Below are 26,299 nucleotides of genomic sequence, written 5' to 3'. Positions count from 1 at the left end.
TGGGACCTGTAGCTCAGCAACATATGGGGAGAACAGGTTTCACCTCCCTGCTACAGAAGGATACAAATGATATGGCTACCCCAAAATAAGAACTGGATATTTTTATTTATTTATTCAATCAGGTATGATTATTCCATGGAAGTGGCAAGAATAAAAAGGCATAGAGGTAGTCCTAAGGAAGCTTGTAAGTCATGGTGGCAATCATGTGACCAATCTGATTTTATGACCTGCAGTTGTTAAATGAACAGCACTTATCTGAACGCTTAATATTAGTTTAAAGTCTCCTTTGAGTCAGACTCCGGGTGACTTCACGGAGGTTTTCTTGACAATGTTTGTGTCATGGTTCTGACAGACAAATGCAATACTTCCGAGAACTTCAAGGCATTGTTTACCTTAAAGAATCTTATAATCAAGTAGCATAGCTTCGGCAGATACATGGTGGAAGCCAAGATCTGAATTCTCCTCCCCTAAACACATGGTATCAAAGCACAATTTCCCCCCCCTAAATTAACAGTCATAAATCACATTCTCCAATTAGTTTAAAATGCAAACCTTCCCTCCCTTCTTCAACCCAGCAATTCTTCTCTTCTCTTATTACAAACAGTCTTGAGATACATTCTCCCTACTCCCCCCCAGCGTCCACTAATTCTAGCTCTAAAAGTAACATACAAGTGAAAGAAAAAGGCTACATCTTCCTATGTTGTCAAGCAAGAACATCCGCTGTTAGCAGCATAGACAGTTTGTTTGTTATGCCATCTTTCATTCTAGCTAAGGTGGCCGAGGTAGCACTCCAATCTTGCATTTGTAACAGCAATGTAAAATATCCCAAAGATGCTTTTTCACAAAGAACCTGGACTTTCTTGTTTTTCTTGTGAAGACATTTTGCTTCACATCCAAGAAAGTCCAGTTGCCTCGTGGAAAAAAAAAACAAACTTTGGGACAACTATGACCTGCATGGCTGAGAATCTCCATAGACATGTAGTCACGTAAAATAGGGAGGGGAGGTTTGCCCAAAACTGAAAGTAAATGCCAGTTTGTAGCAAAAATATTGTAAATCACAGTCCTCACAGCCATCGCAAGACGCTGCAAAATGCAGGCCTGGTTGTCGAGAGCCCAAAATGCAATCACGTGATCAATGGCCTGGCCATTGAAATGTCAGAACCAATTCTTCAGTTAACCTGGGGTAGGGTTGCAATGTAACTTCAGATGGTCACTAAGCGGCCAATTGTAAGTCAAGGTTCTTGTAAAGACCCATCTCAGCTAACCACCCAAGAAAGCAGAACTCTTGAAACAGGCATTGTCTCAAAAGGAAACTTTTATTAGGGGTCAGTGACAGTAGGGAAGTCAAGGCGAGATCTGGGGGAAATCCCTCTTAAATGGTATAGTTAAACCAGCAATATTCCTCCTCAAACCAGAGTTATAATGTCCATCTGAAATCCAGCCAATCCACAGGTGGCACCATGTGTGTGTAACTGGCACAGTTGGTGTGTATCTCAAGGTCTTCTCCAGTTTCGTTTCTCTGTAACCATCTCCCTGGTAAGGGAGACACATTCCTTTCTCAAGGGATCAGAGGCGGGAGAAGAAAAGTAAAAAATGAAAGCTATCCCAAGCAAAAGCAAACATCCCCCCTCCCCCCAGCAGAATGGCAGGCCGCAAAACAAGAGCACAAGAATATATATGCAAGGAAAACAATAAGGGTTTGGGGACCTGACATCACTTCAAAGATCCTGTTTACCAGCTGGGGTTCAGAGAAAAAGATTACTGGAGACAATCTCAGGCTGTAACAAAAATGTGCACGGGGACTATTCCTTCAGATACCCTGGTCCCAATTCATAAATGGATCTAAAAGATCCAAGGCTATATTCTCTGTTCACTTAATCATGTTTCTCTGGCAAAGTCCTGTGTGACATGGCCCACAGGCTAGCTGGGTTTACATACTCTCCTGGGTGAAAATTAAAATGGAACCATGTGCAATGCAAATTAAATTAGTGGCAGCTTTCCGATGTGTAAACCAGTACAGTATGGTTTATGCATCAAAGACATAACTAAAATATGCTGGTTTAATGTTATGTGTGAAGACAGCAACAACTGTGTTTGATTTTTCAGGGCCCTTCACGGTAAAGTACTGGCAGGAGGTATTCACATATCCCACTCTGAATTAAATGAAGTTTACAGATTCCCTTTGGCACCAATCCCATATAAATGCATTGCAGCAGTCTAAATAGTCAGTTATTACAGCATGGATAACTGGAGCAAAACTAAAGCAGGGCCATCAGCTGGCTTACAATTTTTCTCACTTCATAAGCTGTGAAAGTCCTTGCCAACTTCTACTGTAAGTACAATTCAGGTCTCTTAATTCTGCCTTTCGTTACACCGAATTTCCAATTTATAAATGGAAAATGGAACAGCTCCCATCAAATCTCAGTCAAGGTTGAATAATGGTTCCCAGCTTCCATAAAAATATTTAGGCAGGAAAGCTAAAATCCAGAAAAGTTACTTGCAGACAGATTCTGCCTACATTAAAAGCACTTATCTGAAGACTTAATATCCCCTATTAGTTTGAAGTCTCCTTTGAATCAAGCTCCTGGTGACTTCATGGAGGTCTTCTTGACAATGTTTGTTTGCTCATGCCATCTTTCATTCTGTGTAAGGTGGTCAACATAGCACTCTGATCTTCAGCTTTTATCAATAAGAGCCATGTAAAATATGTTGTGCTGTGATACAGTGATTGGCTCAAAGCCGTCTTAGTTGAACACCTTAATCTCTACACCACAGTGGTTCTTCGAAAATGGTTGCAACTATCTTCTTCTTGGATGTATTCTGACTTTCCAATCTAGCCTAGGCTAACATCTTTTATGGTTTCTTATCAAAATATGAATCATGCTTGACCCACAATCATGCTTAGTTCCTGAAACCAGCAAAATCAGCCATGTATTGCCACTTTCTGGTGCATATCTGACTTCACTTTTCCAATAAAAAGAATAATATTAAGGCCGAATATTAAAAGAACAGTAGCCAACACTTTTTTTGGAAAAATGTAAGAAAAAAATAGCAAATAGTCACAATAGACAAAATAAACAAAAAACCAAGAGAAATGTCAAAAAGAAATGTCCTCCACTGTCAATGAAATTCAAATAAACTCAAATAAAACATACCTTCCCACAGAGAATTGCACATTTCAGGAAATGCCGTCAAGGAAACTACCAAGTGTGCCTCTGGGAACAACAATGCATGCAAAACAAGCACAGTTGCTGACCCATGGTACATTCTGACTGTCAGCCTTACAAAGTACACCATCAGGAAACATGACCAGATGAGTTAATTCTACTTTATTGTAAGGTTAGATTAAGAGAATCTTGCAAGTCTGCAAGTCTCTCTTCTCTTCCCCTCTATCACATAGAAACTAGAAAGGGTCACTTCTGAGCCTCTTGCCCCCCGTCCACATTCCTGCTTATGGCTAGCTTACCTTTTATTTCATTGTTCCCTTGATTGTGTCTTGTTGCCTTGTCTCCGAAGATCATTCCCACACAGCAATAGCAATAGCCCTTAGACCAGGGGTAGGCAACCTCGGCTCTTTTATGACTCATGGACTTCAACTCCCAGAATTCCTGAGCCAGCCAAGCTGACTCAGGAATTCTGGGAGTTGAAGTCCATGAGTCATAAAAGAGCCGAGGTTGCCTACCCCTGCCTTAGATGTATATACTTTCTGAGCAGTTTACAATGCCAGCATATTGCCCCCAACAATCTGAGTGGGCCAACCTCAGAAAGATGAAGGCTGAGTCAACCTTGAGCCCCATCAGGATCGAACTCCAGGCTGTGGGCAGAATTAGCCTGCAATATTTCATTTTAACCCCTGCGCCACCAGGGCTCCTCTTATACCGTTACACTTACTGTTCCCGACATAGCATGTTTAAGCTCCCTTTGTAACATAGTGTTACACTGTGCCTTCTTCGTCATCAGTTTAAACTGCCCTAAATTAAGACTCAGGCTTACCATGAGGAAGGTCAGAGGTCAGATGAGGAAGAAGGTAGCTTCGGATCAGCTCCCACTCAAAGTCATCTTCAGCACCTTGGCTATATTCACACTGATTTAGATCCCCGTCTTCTTCAAATGTGCAGCCAGCTATGAAAGAAATTCAGAGACATGTCAAGGTGAAGAACAGCATCTTAACCCTGAGAAATGTACAGAAAATGCATCCTAACAGAGTACAGGAAAATGACAAAGCGTATGTAAATTATAGATATTTCTCCAAAGCGCGTATAAATTATAGATATTTCTGCAGCTGAAATTTCTTTTTCACACTTTCAAAGAACCATTGCATTTAGCAAGGGGGATTGTAAGTTTTTGATAATCTTCCCAAAAGATATTCAGAGAGTCCATCTACAATCTCCAAGTTATTGATTCACAGTGAACAGTGATTCAACAATCAGGAAGTTGTAAAATTTCAAAACATGTGAAGAATTTCACTAAATATTAGGAGAATTTCCTGATGGAATTACCTTTAGCAGCAGAATAAACTAATCTGAAAAAATACACACTCACTTTCCTAAGATACTTATGGCTGGATAGTCACCTTTGAGGCTATTATAATAATGGGTTTGCAGCATTTGAAAGAAATTTAGCAGTTGGCAATACCTGCTAAATACATAAAGTCTTTTATTTCAATGTAAGGTATTGTAGAATATTTTGGCAGATCTTATTTGCCTTCTAGAAGTTCTCTAGATTTTTCTACTATCTATTGGATGGGGTGGAGGGGAGGCAAATCCTTTGGGTCGCCATACAATATATCCTTTTCAAAGCTGTTACTAGATTATTTCTTCTGACTTTAATTATTTAGATTACTATTACTTAGAATCAGATTAATACTGTTCTTATTAACTAGGTGCTTCAAAAGTAGAGTCAATAATAGGACAATTTTATTAATTTGCTAAGACTGCACAATGGGCTTTTGAAAGCTACTATTTTGTTTGACTAAATGTATTTAAATATTTTCTACTGATAGTTTACTATTTTGCTCATGCCTCTCACCAACCATGGCTAAAGGTTGGCCTAAAAACAATAAACTTGAAAAATGAACGGTAAAGTAAGTTGGACCCAAATATCCTAAGAAGATATATTTAAGACTTGACAGAGAAACCATCCTGCCAGTTCCCAAGCTGCATTAATTTATAATTAAGTTCTTCCAGAGTGGAAAACAAATGCCATAAGTAATTCATCCTAGATAGGAATCCAATCATGGGGAAATATTATCAGGGTTTGCATTTAACACTGAAGCATTTAACACTGAAGAATTCTAAAAAGGAAGGTGCAGGAAACTTTTGCCAGTAAAAATGGATGAGAAGTATTGAACGCTCACAAAATATCTCCTCTTACCTCCCTCGGCAGAACCAACCGTGGAGGAAGAAAAGAATACAGGCAGTCCTCAACTTACGACCACAATGGAGCCCCCAGTTTCTGCTGCTAAGCGAGATCATTGTTAAGTAGGTTTTGCCTCATTTTACAACCTTTCTTGCCAAAGTTGTTAAGTGAATCGCTGCAGCTGTTAAGTTAGCGATGTGGTTCTTAAATGAATCTGGTTTCCCCATTGACTTTGTCAGAAAGGCGCAAAAGGTGATCAAAAGACCCCGTCATGTATTTTGATCACATGACCATGGGGATGCTGCAACTGTCGTAAGCAGGAAAAACAGTATTGTAACTTTGAATGGTCAGTAAATGAACTGTTGCAAGTCGAGGATGACCTGTATGTAGATATTGCAGATATTATACAGTTGGGAATTAGGCACTGCATTGCATCATCCTCTAGATCAGGGGTCCCCAACCCCCAGTTTGTAGATTGCTACTGGGCTGCGGCCTGCCAGCAACTGGTCCACACAAACAAGCAAAGCCCCATCAGTGGGATGCAGGCAACACACAAAACCATGCCCCCTCCAGTCCACGGAAAAAACCACATAACCGGTCTCTGGTGCCCAAAAGGTTGGGGACCTCTGCTCTAGATATAGAGATATATCTTACATTTGTTTGTCAGATATGAGAAGCTAAGCTTCCTCATTCACCACTGGACCTCTAAGTATAGTGTTTCAATTTTCCTCTACAAAAAGGTTTCATTGATTACAGTGAAGGGGTATAAAGAGGTTTGCACGCCACTTTCTTAAAAAGCTGTCAAAAGAACTGCAATCACAGGGCAGTTGAGAAGCTGAACAGGTAGATAGAAGAAGCAAGCTAACTATAGAGTGAAAATCAAAAGGAGAATCCATCCCTCATGGAACATCTTTACTCTTTCCTTTACTCTTTCCTTACTATTTGGCAGACTCTTGGTTTTTTTTCTCCGTGTAATATTCAAGAGTATGATTATCCATTATCCCTGAAGGAAACTGCCTGTCCTGCTTCAAGTCAGATTTTCACCAAAGCTAGTCATGAGTTTCAGATTTGTGAAGCTCACCGTAATTTGAGGAGGGATTTACAGTAGCAACAGCAACAGCAATACCACTTAGACTTATATGCCGCTTCACAGTGCTTTACAGCCCTCTCTAAGCGATTTACAGAGTCAGCCTTTTGCCCCCAACAATCTGAGTCCTCATTTTACAGACCTCAGAAGGATGGAAGGCTGAGTCAACCTTGAGCCTGCCAGAACTGAACTCCAGATTGTGGGCAGAGTTAGCCTGCGAACACAGGTCATCCTCGACTTACAACATTCATTTAGTGACCGTTCAAAGTTACAATGACATCGGAGAAAAGTGACTTTATGGCCGTTTTTCACATGGACAACCATTGCGCAGCATCCTCCATGGTCACATGATCAGGCACTTGGCCACTGGCTCATATTGATGACGGTTGCATGATCCTGGGGTCGTGTGATCCCCTTCTGCGACCTTCTGACAATCAAAGTCAACGGGGAAGCCAGATTCACTTAATGTCCATGTTACTAACTTAATAACTGCAATGATTCACTTAACAACTGCAGCAAGAGAAGTCATAAAATGGGGCAAAACTCACTTAACAAATGTTTCACTTAGCAACATGGAGTGTGGGCTCAATTCTGATCGTAACTCAAGGATTACCTATCCAGAGGTCCCCAACCTTGGCAACTTTAAGACTTGTGGACTTAAACTCCCAGAATTCCTCAGCCAGCCAAGCTGGCTGAGGAATTCTAGGAGTTGAAGTCCACAAGTCGTAAAGTTGCCAAGGTTGGAGACCCCTGATCTATACTACATTCTCTAACCACTGTGTCCCCAGAGCTCTCTTACATTTAATTGGTGCTTGGAATTTTTTAGAAAGGCTATAATAATTCTGAACCTAGAATATTTTACTTAGAGAACAGAGAAGAGCTCTGAGTAATCTTGATATGGAGAGCCCATGAACAGAGGTAATGAAGTGACTTGTGTACACCAAGCACCATGCTCCTAGAGAAATTCTTTACACAGGGATCCAAGTAGAGTAGTCCTTGACTTACAACCATTCGTTTACCAAGTATTCAAAGTTACAACAGGACAGGAAATAGTTATTTACAACCTGTCCTCACACGACCATTATAGCATTCCCCACAGTCACCTGATCAAAAATTGGGCACTTGGAACCAGCATATATTTTCAGGGGTTGTCTTAGGGTCACGTTTTGGCAACCTTCCCAGCCAAGTTTCCAATAAGCAAAGCCAATGTGGGAAGCCAAATTCACTTAGGAACCATGACAATCCCATCTTGCTTAGCAATGGATACTGTGGTCATAAGTCAAGGACTACTTGTCATGTCAAAAGGTCAAAAAGTATGCATAAGTCAATTCATAGATATCTGCCTGTAAAGCAAGGACATCAAAGTAGGTCGAAAATTAGGACCCGAATTAACAGGCGCTGTCCAACCTGCTTGGATCTTGTATATATCTGTGATTTTATCCAAGTAAGACAGGAGAACAAGGAATTAACAGTGGCAGCCAAAAACATCAATGCATTTCTCCTGAAATGTACGCAAGACCAATGACAAACAGCAGCAAGTACCCCGGTTTCAAGCTTTTGCCGTTTCAAAGATGGGAGTGATTTAAAAGAAATAATCTCTTTCCTTTTTTTTTCTAAACGCAACATAAAACGGCAGGTGGAGGTTGTAAAACGCATGCAAAATGAGGCTTCCTATCAAGAACCATGAAAGGAAGAGCAAAGCAAGAAGAAGAAGAAGAAGAGACGGTGTGAAAGTTCCATAAGCTCCAGGAAGGCTTCAAAAATTCCGGAGCTCCCGCCGTTTTCCTCATGGACCATCAATCACCAGTAGAAACGATAAAGAATGTCTCATGGTTGTGATCTTTAATAGGAAATGGCCACCCATGGCAATGAAAAGTTCGAAAGAAGAACTGACCTTAAGTAGCGAGCTAGCAAAGATTCAACAAAATGAAATGAAGGAATATTCTAATCCTGACATTTGGAGCCAAATTTTAAGAAAGCCACTGCAATGGTTTCAGAATGCACGTAAAACCGACAGATAAACAGATCCTTTCTCTTGGTTATTAACCCTGAATCAAAAAAAAAAAAAGTCCAGAATAGCCCCCACAAATATGTTTAATTCATGTTTCCTTTTTATCTTGAAATTAACAGTATCATTCAACTGCATCACCTACCATGAATGAAAGATTTAAGATAAAAATTATAACACTAACACTTTCTTTTCGCTTTTTTAAAGCAAGACAGTTGAGCTTATACAGACGATAGTCCACAACTTACGTCCACAACTGAGCTCAAAATGTCTGTTGCCAAGTGAAACATTTGTTCAGCGAATTTTGCCCCGTTTTACAATTTTTGTTGCCTCAGGTGTTAAGTGAATCACTGCAGTTGTTAAGTTAGCAACATGGTTGTTAAGTGAATCAGCCTTCCCCATGAACTTTGCCTGTCAGAAGGTCGCAAAAGGTGATCACATGACTCTGGGACACTGCAACCGTCATAAATATGAGGCAGTTACCAAGTCTCCAAATTTTGATCGTGAGATTATGGGGATGCTGCAAGTGGTCGTAAGTGTGGGGAAATGGTCATAAGTCGCTCTTTTCAGTGCTGTCCCAAAGGTGCTTCTTCAAGAGGCAACTGGACTTCCTTGTTTTTCTTTGAAGGCGTTTCGCTTCTCATCCAAGAAGCTGCTTCAGTAGAAAAGTCCAGTTGCCTCTCGGAAAAGCACCTTCGGAACAACCATGACCTGGATGACTGAGAATTTTTCTCAGTGCCATTGAACAGTCCCTAAATGAACTGTTGTTAAATCGAGGACTACCTGTCTTCCCAGTTGCAATGTATGGCAGTGAAAGCTGGACCATAAGAAAGGCTGAGCGCCCAAGAATTGAGGCCTTTGAGCTATGGTGCTGGAGAAGACTCCTGCGAGTCCCTTGGACTGCAAGGCGATCAAACCGGTCAGTCCTAGAGGAGATCAACCCTGACTGCTCTTTAGAAGGCCAGATCCTGAAGCTAAAACTCAAATACTTTGGCCACCTAATGAGAAGGAAGGACTCACTGGAGAAGAGCCTAATGCTGGGAAAGATTGAGGGCAAGAGAAGAAGGGGACGACAGAGAATGAGGTGGCTGGATGGAGTCACTGAAGCAGTAGGCGTGAGCTTAAATGGACTCCAGAAGATGGTAGAGGACAGGAAGGCCTGGAGGAACATTGTCCATAGGGTCGCGATGGGTTGGACACGACTTCGCAACTAACAACAACAACCTGTAACATATCCAAAGTTTGCTAGGACAAACATCTTAAATAGCAGGCTCCAATCTGAGTTGGTCACGGGGACCAGAGGATTTGTTTTCTGAGCTTTTGGACTTGAGCCTCAGGGAAATTCTCTCTTGCCTTTCTAACCCTTGTCTCTGAGGATGGGCTCTAGCAAGAGTCCCCGTGACTGACCCGACTGGATCCTGCAACATTATCCTGGGACACGTCTAGGTGCCTTCATTCATCTTAAACAGCCTTCCTCATCTGTGCCACTGTCCAGAAAAGTAGACTTCAAAGGCCTCGGATTCTTTTAGCAAAAAGCATGGCACCGGATGAAAATTCTGAGCTTTTAAATCCACCCACTCGCAGAATAGAGGAAGTTGGTCTATAGAGAAACAATGGAAACTGGAATAAGTAAATTAAGATGTTTCTTTGTTCTCAAATCCCTTTACCCCCACCCCACCCCTTTTTTTTTGTCTCTCCTTGCATTTTACGCTTCTCAGAAGATTGGAGGACAAAGCATTAAGCGTGAAATCCTGTGTATGCCCGTGATTTTTCACAGTTATGACAGGAAAATAGGAGTGAATAAATTGAGAAATGCAACTCGGCAAGACCTCCTGGTGCACTCACAAGCCATACAATCCCCAGAAATAAAGGGAGAATTTTAGTTTATTCAGACGGAAACCTCACATTCTGGTGAGAGAGAAGTTCCCTGAGGATGGGATTCAACACGAGTCTGAAAGCTCGGAAGACTAAACCAGTAGTGGGATTCAAATAGGGGAACAACCGGTTCTCTGTGTGGATGCCGCTTCCAGAAGTCCATTCTGGGCCTGGTCAAGAAAAAATTAGCTACCGGTTCTGCCGAAGTGGTGCAAACCGGCTGAATCCCACCACTGGACTAAACCTCCGGTCCCAGTGACTGACCTAGATTGGATCCTGCAAAATAACCTGGGACACGAATATAGGTAGTCCTTGACTTACAACAGTACATTTGGTGTCCATACAAGGTTACAACGGCACTGAAAACTTATGACTTATGACCATTTTTCACACTTATCACCTTTGCAGCATTCTCCAGGGTCGTGTGATCAAAATTCAGATGTTTGTCAACTGACTCATATTTATGATGGTTGCAATGTCCCAGGGTCATGTGATTCCCCTTTTGCGACCTTCTGACAAGCAAAGTCAATGGGGAAGCCAGATCCACTTAACAATTGTGTTACTAACAAAACAACCACAGTGATTCACTTAACACCTCTGGCAAGATAGGTTGTAAAATGGGGCAAAACTTACTTCACTTTCTTGCTTAGCAATGGAAATTTTGGGCTCAACTGTGGTCGTAAGTCGAGGACTTCATTCGTGAGACGGAAATTTCCCTGCCATCTGGCTAAAGCAAATCCCAAACTCACAAGGTTTGTGTGTGAAAACAAAGTAAGCACGAAGATCTTAATACAGAAATATTATTTTTCAGTGTAGTTTAGGAAACTTAACAAACATTTCCAAGGGTTTATTCTGTTGAAGTATCAAAACTGTCGAGAAATGGCTGGCATTCAAATTCAGGCTATCAAAAGATTTTTATTCTTAGTAAAAAAGAAAAAAGAAAAAGAAAGAGTTTTAGATTAAGGTTTAAAATATTAGAAAATCATTCCATACAGCGTCCTTTACTTTCAAAGCAATCCTAGCATTAACAATAGAGTATGAGCACTAAAAGATGTTGTTGGGTTTATTGTTCAAAATTTCTTCTCAACATAAGACCTTCTCAACAAATGGAGAAGATAACAAAAGGTTGTTTTCTTTGGCGTTTTGCCAATCAAACAATGTCCACCTTAGCGATCCTTCATGATTCTATTTTGTTTTGTGATTGAGTTTAAAGTTGCTGGAGAACTTGATGATGCACAGTTTTGCAATAAAAAAAAAGTCAGGGGTGGAAGAAAACACAAGTGAAATGGTCTATTAAAGTGAATCGGTCTATTAATAAAATGTTTACAGCAGCTTTGAGGATTATTATTAAGAAAAAAAATATGACAGGATAATTAATGCCTCTATTAAAGTCAACAAAAAGCTACAAAAAGGCAACAGCTTTTATACAACTGCATTTTTCAGACTGAATGTTATGTTGTTCAAAAATAGATAGGAAAAAAAATTGGATAAATTAATCCAGGTATGTAATCATGGTGGCATGATTTCAGAAAGGGAGAAAAACAGAACTGTGAAATTCAAAAGATGTGTGCTCTTTTTATGGGATGGCAACCTTGAAAGAGATCTAGGCCTAAGTCATTCTTTTAACTCATTTTAAACTATGCATTCTTTTTTATTGTTTTAATATTTTAATGTTTTATTATGTTTTGTCATGTTATAAACTGCTCAGTGTCGCATGACAGGAAGATGGGCAGCATATAAATTTAATTCATAAATAAAAATAAATTAAAATTTTGCATCAAAATCTGCCTTGCAATGTGATTTTTGCAGATGTTTTTTTTTCCCTGTGAAAAACAATCTGTTTTCCTACTTTTCTTCCTTATACAATTCTTCTTTAAGACTTAATGGTAATGTGTAAAATCAGAGAGAATATTGCGTGAGAATATATGGAACATTCAGACAAATCCCTTGACCATCAAATCACTACCCAAACAGAAAAACAACAACACCCAACCCAGTCCTGTGATTTTCACCAAAATTTAAAAGCAGATTCTCTTCCATCACCAACCATACAGCTGGTGTACAGATTTCAAAGGATCATTAGGACTGCAGAAAAATCAATTACAATCAGCCTGCCTTCCCTAGAGGACCTGTATATTGCATGGGTCAGAAAGAGGGCTGAGAAAATATGTACCAACTGCTCACATCCTGGACATAACTTCTGCCCTCGGGATGCCGCTACAGGGCATTGCATGCCAAAAGAACTAGACACCGGGGCAGGTTTTTCGCTTGTACTCTACTAATTCCCACAGTACTGTCTTTATGCCTAGGCATATTTACCCATGACTGTATTACTAGTATCTTTCTCATCTTTCCTTTTACCTTCTACTATTGATATCTTATAATTATATAGACTTTGTTGTTTGTACGTACACTGATAGCTTCTGCACCGGAGACAAATTTCTTATGTGTCCAATCACACTTGGCCAATAAAGAATATTCTATTCTATATTCTTCTACTCAGATTGAAAATTGACAGGGGAAAAAAATGCAACAAATCTTTGGAGCACCAGCTAAGTTAAAAACACTGCAGAAATTTACGTTCAGCTCTCCAAGCAAGCCGGTTTCATAGTAAGCACCAGACAAATCCACATTTGCAATGGCCCAGGCAAACACTGCTGGTGTCTAAGAGTTGCAGTGTTTACTCCCTCTTTCTAATACTTAGAAATGAAGGACCCCTCCACTATTACTCTGCTTTGCCTCCTTCAGCAGTTTCAACAACCATTTTCAAGGCGCCAGGCATCGCTGCCTAAAAGAATGGAAAGAAATCAGTGCTATGGAAGCAAATTCACATTTTCCCTACAGGAGGTCCATCACGCTAGACATTGTTAAGACATTAGAAATCAAAACAACAGTAAGCACAGCAAAACGATTGGGACGGGGGGGGGGTGGGAGCGTGCAGGAACAGCAGGACTGTGACGGAACAGCCCTCATCCATCAAAAGCACAGGAGAAGAAAATATCTCCAGTCATCGATTGTAAATGTCATGCAAATCCAAACCGTGTTCAGATGGTCTGCCTAAGCACACTCGCTGAACAGTAACTTCTGTTGAAGGATGTTGATTCAACAGTGTTGAAGAACATTGTGTGTCCTTACTTCCTTCGAAGTAAGAACACACAATGAATCACTCCGTCCTCTGCATATCTCTAGATACCCTACTTTTTTTTCTGTTCATTGGAGTCACCGTATTAGTGACAAAGGACTGATTAACCCAATATGCCAAGACTACCTATTTATATATTTATTTGTATTTATTCACCTTTATTATTTTTATGCTACTCAAGGCAGCAAACATATCCAACACACCTTCCTTCTCCTATGTTCCCCACAACAACCCAGTGAGGTAAATTGGTCTGAGATTGGTCCAAAGTCACTCAGCCAGCTTTCATAGCTAAGGTGGGACTTGAAGTCACAGTCTCCCACTTTCTAGCTTGATGCCTTAACCACTAGGCCAAACTGCATAAACAGAATATATAAAGAAAAATGATATGATTTATTTGGTTTTGGGTTAGCATGTTGAATGAAGTAGTTCTACTGTGGTATAGATACCAAGCTTTATGATTTAGTGGGTTGGTTGAACTTAGACTCCTCACAGTTCACAGTTGAAAAATGGTGTGTCAAGCCTCTGTAGGGCTGCATGTGTAAACCTAATCATAGATTTACCACAGTATAAATTATCAGTCACCATGGCTTCCCCATCAGAGAATGATTCCTCTGCTTTCTCCTCAATTTGTATGCAATCCCTTCTTTTCATACTCTTCCTTGCTCTTCCTTTTGGCTCAGTTTTCTCCTCCTTTCTCAAGTTCTCCTAGTTCAGGGATAGGCAACCTTGGCTCTTTTATGACTTGTGGACTTCAACTCCCAGAATTCCTGAGTCAGCATGGCTGGTTCAGGAATTCTGGGTATTGAAGTCCACAAGTCATAAAAGAGCCAAGGTTGCCTATCCCTGTCTTAGTTCTTCTCAAGGTCATCTTCTCATCCCTCCCCTCTCTCTCTCTCCTCCCTTGTTATATGGGTTGGGGTTTCTGATTGGTGGAGGACAGACTGCCACTCAAGGCTGAGAACCCCCTAGACCAGGGATAGGCAACCTTGGCTCTTTTATGACTCATGGACTTCAACTTCCAGAATTCCTGAGTCAGCTATGCCTACCCCTGCCCTAGACAAATAGACAGGGAATTCTTTGAAGTGGCTTCACTTGAGCTTATGGGGGACATTGCTTTCTTAACACTTCTTTGTTTGCACAATTCAGAGCAGCATTGGATGTCAATTGTTTGTTAGCTCCTAGGGATCCAGAAAGCAATGAATGATGGGAACGGACACCAGTTTGGGCAGGCCATCCAACCCTGAATCCCAGTCAACATCAGATACCCAGCCCAAAAGAACATCATTGCAATAGTTGGAGGAAATTGTTATCAAACTGCAGCATCAAGCAAATCTATATGAATAATCCTATTAAATTAGAACTGCATCTTAGATAAACATAGTTACGGCTCATATGCAAATCTCAACTGCCTCTAAGCCTATGAAATAATATAAATGCATTAGACGTGAATGCCAAATATTAAGGGAAACTAAAATTAACAACATAAACCTACATACCCACTTGGAAGTTCCATTATGTTGAGTGAGATTTGTACCTAAATAAGCATGCAGGCTAACAATAAGTTCTATTGTTACATTTATGTTTGCACAGAACAAAAGCTCTGCTGGGTTCAGTGTGGATTATCCTCAGGAAAGAGAGTATAGAATGCCAAGCTCTAAAAACACAATTTGAAGTTTATGTAGACAACTATGTTTATATAGACAAATAAGTTTCCATTAGACATCAAGACTATAAGTTTTGAATGATCTCAACCACCCCAACTTTGTTACAGCAGAGCAAAGATGCAATTAAGGGTCAATGTGCACAACTTGTAGAAACACTGACCAAATAGTTGCCACGATGGACATTTATAAAACTCTTTCCCCAGAAGGCCAATTGATGAGGTTGCTCCATGCCAACCCTTTAGCTTTCCAGCATCTCTTCACCATTTGAACTTCAATTCACCTTTTGTCCTTTTCCTGCGCAAGTGGACTTGCTTCCAAATAAATATTTAAGCTGCCACTAACCAACTCCCAAGGGGAGGGAGGGAGGAAGGAAGGAAGGAAGGAAGGAAGGAAGGAAGGAAGGAAGGAAGGAAGGAAGGAAGGAAGGAAGGAAGGAAGGAAGGAAGGAAAGCTAAGATAGATATGTTCCAAAAGTAGCCCTCAACTTATGACCACACTGAGCCCAAAGTTTCCTTTGCTAAACAAGATAGTTGTTACATGACTTTTGTTTGCTCATTGTTAAATGATAGTTGTTTGCTTCATTTAAGTGAACCTGGCTTCCCCACTGTCTTTGCTTGTCAGAAAGTCACAAAAGGGGGGGGTCACACGTCCCCAGGATGCTGCAACCGTCATAAATACATGCCAGATGCCAAGCATCTGAATTTTGATCACGGGACACTGGGGATGCTGCAACGGTTGTTAAGTGTGGAAAAAATAGTAATAAGTCACCTTTTTCAGTGCCTAAACGCTTGTACGCCGAGGACTACCTATACATTCCCCACACAGAAGTGAAGAGCCTGAGGCAGCTCTGCTTCCAGGTGAACCCCGGAGAAAAATAAATTAGACAAGAGGGGAGAGTAATATCATCCACTCTCCAAAAAGTATCGTTTCTTTTTAAAAAAAAATAAAAAAAATAAAAAACCCTTTTTAACAGGAACTTGTGCATGGGGGAGAGGGAGAAAGGGCTGCCTCAGAAATTGACAAAGGGGAAAAATTTTGGAGTTCAACCTCCAAATCAATCATTCAGCGATGTTGTTACCAATCCATCAAGCTCTCTTCCCATAAACAGCCAACACCCAGCAGCCCAGCTGTGCCATTTCATGCAGCAAATGCTCTACAAACACGCACACATGCACACAAATAAATATGCGCACACACAAAACAAGCAAATCTTCCCCTCTGGGCTGAGATTTTAGGGTTCCTTGGTGCTCTACTGCACTCTTTCTATTCCAGCTATGCCTCAAAGGCTCTCTGGGTCGGTGGTTCATCACAAACACATGCACACACACACACACACACACACACACACACACACACACACACACTAAAGTATGGCATGCTAACTGGTGCAGCCCAGCCTGTTGTGAGCTGACCTATTGTTCCATTAAAACCACCGATTACAAGCAGGGCATAGCTTCAGCAATAATTAATGCCACCCCTTGGGCCGAGTGCAGGCACATTAAAAAAAGCTCTGAGCAAGCAGAACGAACAAAGGCAAAAATGTTCCCTGAACGGCACCAACCAATTCTCAGAACCAATTTATTATTTCGTTACTTGTTAATAATTTCCCCCCTCTCTTTCCCTGCAGGTTGCCATTGGTCACATCTTCTCCCCAGGTTTTCGTTTTTCTCTCGGTGACAAGTTCAAGATCAGCATAAGGTAATGAGCTGCCTGTTTCCAGAGCCCAACACAGAGAAGGGATATTGCGGACAAAAAGAGAGAGAGGAAGGGGGGGGGGTTAAATAAAAAACAGAAAAATCCTATTTTGAAAGTCCCCTTGGGTGTGAATTCAGCCAGAATATAGGTTGCCCTCGACTTACTAACACACACAATATGCGCATCAGAAAGCCCAGGGATTCTGCATTATGATGGACACCTACGAGGTTCGCACAAGATCGCACTGGTGTTCTGAGTAACTAACTTCATTGCGTAACTAAATTATACATTTAGCGCAGCTGGTTTTCAGACAGAATGTTTTACGTTTGGGTCAAAGAAAGAAAAGTTCCACAGTTGGGGGGAAAAATGGAGTCCTTGGCGTTCTCTGAACTCCTGGATGTTTGCTTGCAGATGTTTCATTACCTAACTAGGTAACACCGTTGGTGAGTGAGTGAGTCGCCAAGGTTGAAAAACACATGATAAGATAAGATAAGATAAGATAAGATAAGATAAGATAAGATAAGATAAGATAAGATAAGATAAGATAAGATAAGATAAGATAAGATAAGATAAGATAAGATAAGCTTTAGTGTCATTTTTTTTACTGTGGGCACAATGGCCCACATCAAAAATGAAATTTAGTTGCCCGCTCTCAAAATGCAACACATACATGACACACACCTAACCATACTATATATGCATATGTATATAGACCCACACCCCTACATATGGCCTAGAGAATCTCCCATTCCTCAAGGTCAACTTGGCCAAAAGTCTTTCAGCAGAGAGGGGAGGAAAAAGCACACACCCAGGACTGTGCAAGAGTATGGCTGTGTGTGTGCACACTCATGTATTACCTGCTTCCCATGGGAAACATATATTTTTGTCTTATTCATGCTTGGCAGGACTCTTCTTTGACTTGCTACTACATCACAAGTGATTTGCTCACTTCATGCAAAGCAAATGGATTTGTTTCTATCTCAGGCAAATGATTTAGGACCAGGATGCGCACTTGCTTTAGACAAACAGTGTGATGTCACCATCTCAAATATCAAGCCATTTGTCACTACACAACTTAATCTGAGACAAGGCTACCAGTCTAATCTAACTGAGATTCGGCTGCGGCTGAGACAGAAAGGAGAGACTTGATTTTTTCCAAAGGAAATAAAAATACTTTCTTGGAAGTGATGTGTAAGATATCTGATATAAGAGATCACAATCCTTGGGACAGCCGATTCATATTTTCATACTGATAAGAGTAGGTTGAAATATTTTCCCAAAATTAAAGTTTTACAAATATTTCCTTATCCTGAGACTGCAACTGGTCTATGGAGGTCAGTGTTCTTCGCTCCAATTACCCCCAAACTTCCAAATTGTCAAATTACGGGTTTTTCCAGCCCTACTTTTAACAAAGATGACAAAAATGAAGATGCTATTCTGGTGCACCCAAACCTGAAGTTCTTCCTCTGTTCTTCAGCTTCTCAAAAAAGTGAAGAAATAGAAAAATGCCAGGAATAAAAACATATAATTCAACATCTTCAGTAAGTTCTTTTTTTAGAGAGATCCAATTTCCACAAATGGTAAGAAAAACAAAAACAATGCAAGTTTCAAAGAGAAGATTTTAAAACAAAAAAAAATCTTCCCCACTGCATTTTACTTTTTTATTTTTCAGGCTTTAGATATTTGTGCCTACCACCCCACACACAACTGTGTGAATACTGAGCTTGGCCACACACACTCAAGTATGGACAGTACAGAAGGCAAACCTCCCCCCCTCATTTGGAAGCAAACACAAAATCACATGTTTTTTAAAAAAACAAGCTGTTTTCTTATGCTCTCACAACTGCATAAAATATACACTATTGGAAGAGGTTGTTTTCTTTGCCAGCTGTTTTGTTTCTGACACCGAAAACTGTGAAGTGCTTCAAATTCATGTTCAGAACAATCCCTGGGAATCTGTTGGCAGGCACGAATTTCAATCTGTAAACTCTTTAAAGCAGCCTCATCTTTTCCTGTAAGTATAAAAAGGTAAAGGTAAAGGCTCCCCCGCACATGCGTGCTAGTCGTTTCCGACTCTAGGGGCCGGTGCTCATCTCCGTTTCAAAGCCGAAGAGCCAGGGCTTGTCCGAGGACGTCTCCGTGGTCATATGACCGGCATGACTAGATGCCAAAGGCGCACGGAACGCTGTTACCTTCCCACCGTAGTGGTCCCTATTTTTCTACTTGCATTTTTACGTGCTTTCGAACTGCTAGGTTGGCAGAAGCTGGAACGGGTAACAGGCGCTCACTCTGTTATGTGGCACTCGGGATTCGACCTGCCAAACTGCCGATCTTCTGATTTTACAAGCTCAGCATCGTAACCCACTGAGCCACCATGTCCCTGTAAGTATAGCAACTATCAATACACAGCCTTGTGACTGAGTTTGCACACTGCATATCTTGTTTTTTTTTATCATGGTTCTATGTCTTGTTGAATAAATTGAAGTTCAACCATAAAGCTGCGTCACCAACTGTCTCAGGGGTTGAGTTACACAGAAGCAAAGGAAGAAAACACAGCCAGTGAAATGTTTGAATTCAACCAACTCTCTGATCTTATGAAAGAAGCTTACGTATGTAGACTTTCAACAGAAGAATTCTTCAGCAACAAGAATAACTGAGTGATAATTGATTGGTTATGTATCATTATGTGAAGTTGGTGTTGACTCCTATCAACTACATACATTTTCTCCATGATTATACAAACATTAAAATAAAAAATAAAAACATTTCAAAAAGCATCTTGCCCAACTTAGAATTGGAGGCTTAACTGCAATTAGGAGTAATTCCAAGGAGATGAAGAACATAGACTCTTCATCTCCTCAAAACCTACCAACCACAACACAGATTGTTACTAATAATGCTAATCTCAGGGTCTTCTTCCCAACTTCAAACCCAAGCCAACCACTTTCCTTTTGACAAGATATAGCTATATGTTTTGCTTCTCATCCAAGAAGCTTCTTCAGGAATTCTGGGAGTTGAAGTCCACAAGTCATAAAAGGGCCAAGTTTGAAGACCCCTGCCCTATACCATTTCAGGTAAGTGGTTGTCCAATCTCTTTTTTTTTCTTTTTAACTCAGAAACATCGCAGATTCTCCCAGATTCCAGACCTGGCCTCTTGGACCAACCCTAGCAGTTTCACCGGGCTAATCCAATCCCAGGTCAAGGCCTCTCACTGCTCACAGCTAGCACAGCGCACACATGCCAAAATCAAATGGCAAAGTAGTCAAGGCCAAATATAATATTTCGGTCAAAAACTGGGAGCGTCCACTATATATGTTGAAGTTTGTTTCTGTTTCCAGCCACCCAAAATCAGCAACTGGAGGAGACCTTGTGTAATGAAACGGGAGCCCTGCCTCATTTTCTTATTTATACCAGAACAGAATGATCTGCTCCTCTTGTTATGTTTAGCCGTTGGCCGGAACCCATGCTATTTCCCAGACCTAGCCTCACCGTTGTTGGTCTTTTATTATTTTGGAAATAAAATAAGCTCCAGTGCTTTGATGATAATAATCTCTTCACAGAATGGTTTCTGTTCTTGGCAGAAGAGGAACATGAGGAACACAAAATCCAGTGCCCGGCAATGCTATTAAAAGTTGCTTGAAAAAAATGCCAGTGGTACTTGTGAAGCAGGGGGAGGAAGACTCTTGCACCCTGGGAGCTGGCAGTAACAAGAAAATGGCATACCCAATCTACGTCGGTTTCTGCCATCAGAATACACTGATCCTTTAAAAGCAAGGCTTTCTGCATCTCCATGGTTGTCCCTGAGCAGCAATTGGGATGTGTACCAATCAGAAGACACCAAGAATATTTCTTTTGCAATGACAGTGTATATAAAATGAGAGGGGGGAAAAAAACCACATTTAGGGTAATTTTGAAGACTCCCAAAACCTTCCAAGGTTCTTCCAAAACCTTCATTACTACAGTTTGGAGATGAATGTAACCAACTTGGAGAAGAATTTGGGGTGCGTTGGGGCTGACATTTTTCCTCCTTACCAGAAAAAGATGGCGACAAAAAAGGACATTTGTGAGCTGGGATGGGTACTTCATGGAGAAAGAAGAATAGTAGGATTAAAAGAAGTCTGTAAATTGTAAATTCCAAATAGGAAAATACAGGAGTAGTGGCATAGTATAGGAGTTGTGGGAAAGCAGGTGTATTATGGTGTGTGTTTTCTTCTTTTACTGTGTCCAGTTTGTTCAATATCTGTATATTTACTTGTATAATCATTTCCCGCCCCAACTTGGTGATGGTTTTTAAATCCTTACATGGCATGGGTCCGGAATACCTCGGGGACCACCTGCTGCCGGCGTCGACTCCCCTCCGCCCTGTGCGTTCCCACAGAGAGGGCCTCCTCAAGGTGCCTCCGGTCAGAGAATGCCGGCTGGTGGCCCCCAGGGGGAGGGCCTTCTCTGTGGGCACCCCGGCTTTGTGGAATCAACTGCCGGTTGAGCTCCGGATGGCACCAGATCTTCGCTCCTTCCGGCGCGGGTTAAAGACCCATTTATTCGAACAAGCTGGCCTGGCCTGATGGGGAGTCAGGGTTTTAATGTTTGTATATTTTGATTGTTTTAATTTGGGCAATAATTTAATCCTTTTTTTAACTTTTGTACTTTTGTATTTTTATTCATATGCCCTGTTCACCGCCCTGAGTCCTTCGGGAGAAGGGCGGTATAAAAATTCAATAAACTTAAACTTAAACTTAAACTTGAAATGTTACTGTTGAGGTGGCAGTCATGTTTTTGCAGATTAAAACTGACCTGTGCATTGAGGTTGCAAAAATGGGGCAAAATTCACTTAACTGTTTCACTTAGCAACAGAAATATTGGACTCACTAGTGATCATAAGCTGAGGACCACTTGTAACCCAAACAGAAACTAGTAATAATGTCCAAAGTATAATATGTTCAAGTAGCAATTAATGGCTGGGGGGGGGAAAGTGGGGAAAAAGAGAGAAGATGGCTATGAGAATGCCCTTTTTATAACTTTTTTTAACCCTGTGAGGATTTTTATAATTAAAAAAACTTTTTAACTATCATTTATGTATGTAAATGTATCTCTCTTTTTTTTGAGTTGTTTTTTTAGTTTGCCTTTTTAACTTAACCAATAAAAAAGAAGAGATAAGGTCACTCCAGGAACCAACCTCATTCTGTCAACGTTGAAGGCCATTATTATTATTTGAAAATATTGGCCAGGGCGGAGAAAAAGAAAAATTGAGTTGCGGTGACATGAGACAATTCCAACCAACTGGTTAAAAAAAAAAAGGCAGTTTTCAATAGACTGCAGCTGTCACAAAACGCTTGCCAATGTTCATGTAAAGAAGCTAAAGCACTATGAGTAATTTTATAGGAAGCCAAGGGACTATCTTCTCGTTTGCTTTGAAGCTAAGCCCATGAAAACATAACCCCCTCCGGCAGGCAGGCAGGAGATACAGTAGGAGCTCAGGATGGAAATTATCTTGATCTCTCCTTGAGGAATTCTCCAGATCTCTCCCAGACTCTCATCCAGCCCACATTGGGAGAGCCAATCCCTATGTTTATTCAAGAGTATTTAAAAGGTAAGATTGTAGTTCAGCTGCAGGCCGCTCACCATGCATCCACAAAGTTCTAGGATCTCTCCTTAGCAACCAAGACTTCTGCCTAAAATTCTGAAATCATTGTCAACAACCCTGAGGTGTCAATTCTACAGGTAGTCCTCAACTTACAACGCTTCATTTGGTGACTGTTCAAAGTTACAACAGCACTGAAAAAAGTGACATGATCATTTCCCACACTTACAGCCGTCACAGCATCCCCATGTCATGTGATTAAAACTGTCATATTTAAGACAGTTGCAGCGTCCCAGGATCCTGTGATCCCCTTTTGCAACCTTCTGACAAGCAACGTCACTTAACAACCGTCTTACTAACAACTGGGCAGTGATTCACTTAACAACTGTGGGAAGAAAGGTCACAAAATGGGGCAAATTTCCCTTAACAAATGTCTCACTTAGCAACCATGGGGATGCTGTGATGGTCGTAAATGTGAAAAATGTTCATAGGTCACTTTTTCCAGTGCCATTGTAACTTTGTACACTCACTAAATGAGTAGTTGTACATTAAGAAGTAGCTGTATAGCTGTTGTTCCATCGCTTTGTCTTTTTCATACAGTCCACAATCCAGAACATGTTTCCACACAGAGTAGAGGTCTCCAACCTTTTGGGCACCAGGGACTGGTTCCGTGGAAAAAGGTTTTTACGTGGACTGGAGGGGGTGTCGTTGTGTGTGCTGCCTGCATCCCATGGATGGGGCTTTGCTTATTTGTGTGGACCGGCTGCTGGCATGCTGCGGCCCGGTACTGGTCCATGGACCGGGGATTGGGGACCCCTGACACAGAGGTATAATTCTGGGGTATCTACTAAGTAGATACTATGTTAGGAGATCATGGGGTACTGAAAGACTAATTCCTATGGTGTCAATACTTCTGGCTTGTGGAACCTACCTGAGTGATAATCTAAGGGAGACTATTGGCATCCACTGTTTCTCCTTAACTTGTGCACCCTCACAAGAGCCAACAATAAAATTCTTTTGGGATCACATCCAGTTTAGAATGGTCCTACCAAGTAGTGACAGATTTTATTTTCCTGGGCTCCAAGATCACCACAGACAGGGACTGCAGCCAAGAAATTAAAAGATGCTTGCTCCTGGGGAGGAAAGCCATGGCAAACCTAGACAGCACACTAAAAAGCAGAGACATCACCCTGTCAACAAAAGTGCCTATAGTCAAGGCCATGGTCTTCCCAGTTGCAATGTATGGCTGTGAAAGTTGGACCATAAGAAAGGCTGAGCGCCAAAGTATTGAAGCCTTTGAACTACGGTGCTGGAGAAGACTCCTGCGAGTTCCTTAGACTGCAAGGCGATCAAACCGGTAAGTCCTAGAGGAGATCAACCCTGACTGCTCTTTAGAAGGCCAGATCCTGAAGCTGAAACTCAAATACTTTGGCCACCTAATGAGAAGGAAGGACTCACTGGAGAAGAGCCTCATGCTGGGAAAGGTTGAGGGCAAGAGAAGAAGGGGACAACAGAGAATGAGGTGGCTGGATGGAGTCACTGAAGCAGTAGGCGTGAGCTTAAATGGACTCCAGAAGATGGTAGAGGACAGGAAGGCCTGGAGGAACATTGTCCATGGGGTCGTGATGGGTCGGACACGACTTCGCAACTAACAACAACCAAGAAGATGATGAGACACAATATTTATTTATTTATTATTTATTAAATTTTTATACCGCCCTTCTCCCGAAGGACTCAGGGCGGTGTACAGGGCAATAAATATCAAAATATAAATAACAGGGAAACAACCTACAGTCCTAATGTTCTGCCTATTGCTTCATAAGCAATTTTCAATACCACCTTCGTATCAACATGGTTGTTGTTTGTCCTAATATCCTGCCATAATGAAAGCCTTTTGACTAGTGACTGCTGAAAGCTTAAAAGCTTAAAACAATTATGTACAAAATGATATTTCACAGCAACGTGTACTCGTGCCCATAACTGAGTCAATCGTTCTCTTTGGAAAACTTTACTATTATTGCTTTTCAAGGGTAAGGATTTCAGAGGTTTTGCTTTTTTTTTCCCAGACATTGATCACTGAGCAAGATGCCAAGCTCTACATAAGCGATGCTTCATCCTAGTGGCAAATTTGGCTGCCATTTCAATATTGCATCCCAAATAAAAGCAGATTTGAAAACTACTTCCTTAGCAAATGGGTATGGGGCATAATGAAAGACATTGAACTAGTGTAGGGGTAGGCAATCTTGGCTCTTTTATGACTCGTGGACTTCAACTCCCAGAATTCCTGAGCCAGCATGGCTCAGCATGGAAACCTCTCCCTTTCCACTCAGCATGGCTGGCTCAGGAATTCTGGAAGTTGAAGTCCATGAGTCATAAAAGAGCCAAGGTTGCCTACCCCTGATCTAGTGCAGGGGTCTGGCTGAGGAATTCTGGGAGTAGAAGTCCACAAGTCATAAAAGGGCCAAGTTTGAAGACCCCTGGTCTAGTGATTTAAGGCAGTGAGTTCAAGTTCCACCTTAGCCATCAAAGCCAGCTGGGTGACTTTGGGCCAGTCGCTCACTCTCAGCCCAACCCAACACACGGGGTTATTGTTGTGGGAAAAATAGGAGCCGGAAAGTCCATTGGATATATTCGCGGCCTTGAGCTGTTTGTAAAAAATAAATAAAGGCGGGATATAAATAAATAATAAACAAACCACGAAATACTGCCCGTTGTGTGGCCCACGCTCATTGCCAGTTTAAAGTCTTAATAAAAAGATGGGGGGGGGGAATGCAATCCAGAGCAACGTGGACTTTCCAAAATGAAAGTAAATAATCAGGAAAAGGATAGCACGCCAACCAAATGGAATCAGAGATCTCTCTCTAGGGCAGGGGTCTTCAAACTTGGCCCTTTTATGACTTGTGGACTTCAACTCCCAGAATTCCTCAGCCAGACAAGCTGGCTGAGGAATTCTGGGAGTTGAAGTCCACAAGTCATAAAAAGGCCAAGTTTGAAGACCCCTGCTCTAGGGTTTAACCAGACACAGCAAAAAAGAAAGAAAGAAAAACACCATTCTTAGCAAAAGAAAAAAGAAAAAGAACATTTTTATATAGCAGATAGAAACAACTGAAGCATTTTTCCCCCCCTAATCTTTGTTTTGGATGAATGAGAGGAAGCCTTGCAAGCATAGGAAAAGCTCAGAGAAAGGGTTAGCTCATTTGCAATTGTCTAAGAAGAAGAATGTTCTAGAGATGTTCATCTTCAAGAGTCTGTACACTCTGTAAATTGGACTGGATCTCTATTGCATGTTTTCTTTTCCCCCTTTTTTTTGGCCTTTGAGTTAATTGGGATTCCTGGCAACCACATACATAAGCTCTTGCAGGTTTCTTGGCAACTGTTTCAAAAACAGCTTGCCACTGCCTTCTTTCTGGAACTGTGTCAGATCTTCAAGGTTGTCCAGAGCAGGAAACAGAGTCCAGAAGAAGACTAGAACTATTCCTTATAGAAATAGACAGCTGAATCTTGCAAATCTGTTTTTTTTTTCCTTTCCCTTTCTCTTACATCCTAGAGCAAGTGCCTAGGCTTGCCGTCATACTCCCCTTTAATCTTAAGGTACCCAACTCCCTTAAAAATCCCAATATCAAATGATCACAAACAATGAGAATAATGCAATGAAACTTTGGGAAAGATGGATTTATTGCAACAATGTAACTAAAAAGTTCTTCCCATCTTCTCTGGACTCTGTCTGCACTTCCTCAAGGTAGGGGAAGGACAGACAGAGCATGGAGGTGGAGTCAAGAGAGAGATCAGTCTGGAATCATTAAGTTCCCACAAGTGGTCTAAGTCAGCAGTCCCCAAGTCAGCAGCTTGGCAGCCCGGCTGGTGGGGGAGAGGGGAACTGGGCCCCATG

General features: G+C 41.3%; 1 protein-coding gene across 1 annotated transcript in view; it reads right to left on the bottom strand.

The window, feature by feature from the left end:
* The window catches only part of PTPRU (protein tyrosine phosphatase receptor type U), a 330,295-nt gene that overhangs the window by 190,200 nt on the left and 113,796 nt on the right, over positions 1-26,299 (bottom strand). Inside the window, exon 2 of the mRNA XM_083370035.1 lies at positions 3,994-4,122. Coding sequence (XP_083226161.1) covers positions 3,994-4,122 — 129 coding nt within the window. The remainder of the gene's footprint in view (positions 1-3,993; positions 4,123-26,299) is intronic.

Source organism: Vipera ursinii, assembly GCF_947247035.1.
Source record: "Vipera ursinii genome assembly, chromosome: 9".
Taxonomy (NCBI): domain Eukaryota; kingdom Metazoa; phylum Chordata; class Lepidosauria; order Squamata; family Viperidae; genus Vipera; species Vipera ursinii.
This window is presented reverse-complemented; position numbering and strand designations above follow the sequence as displayed.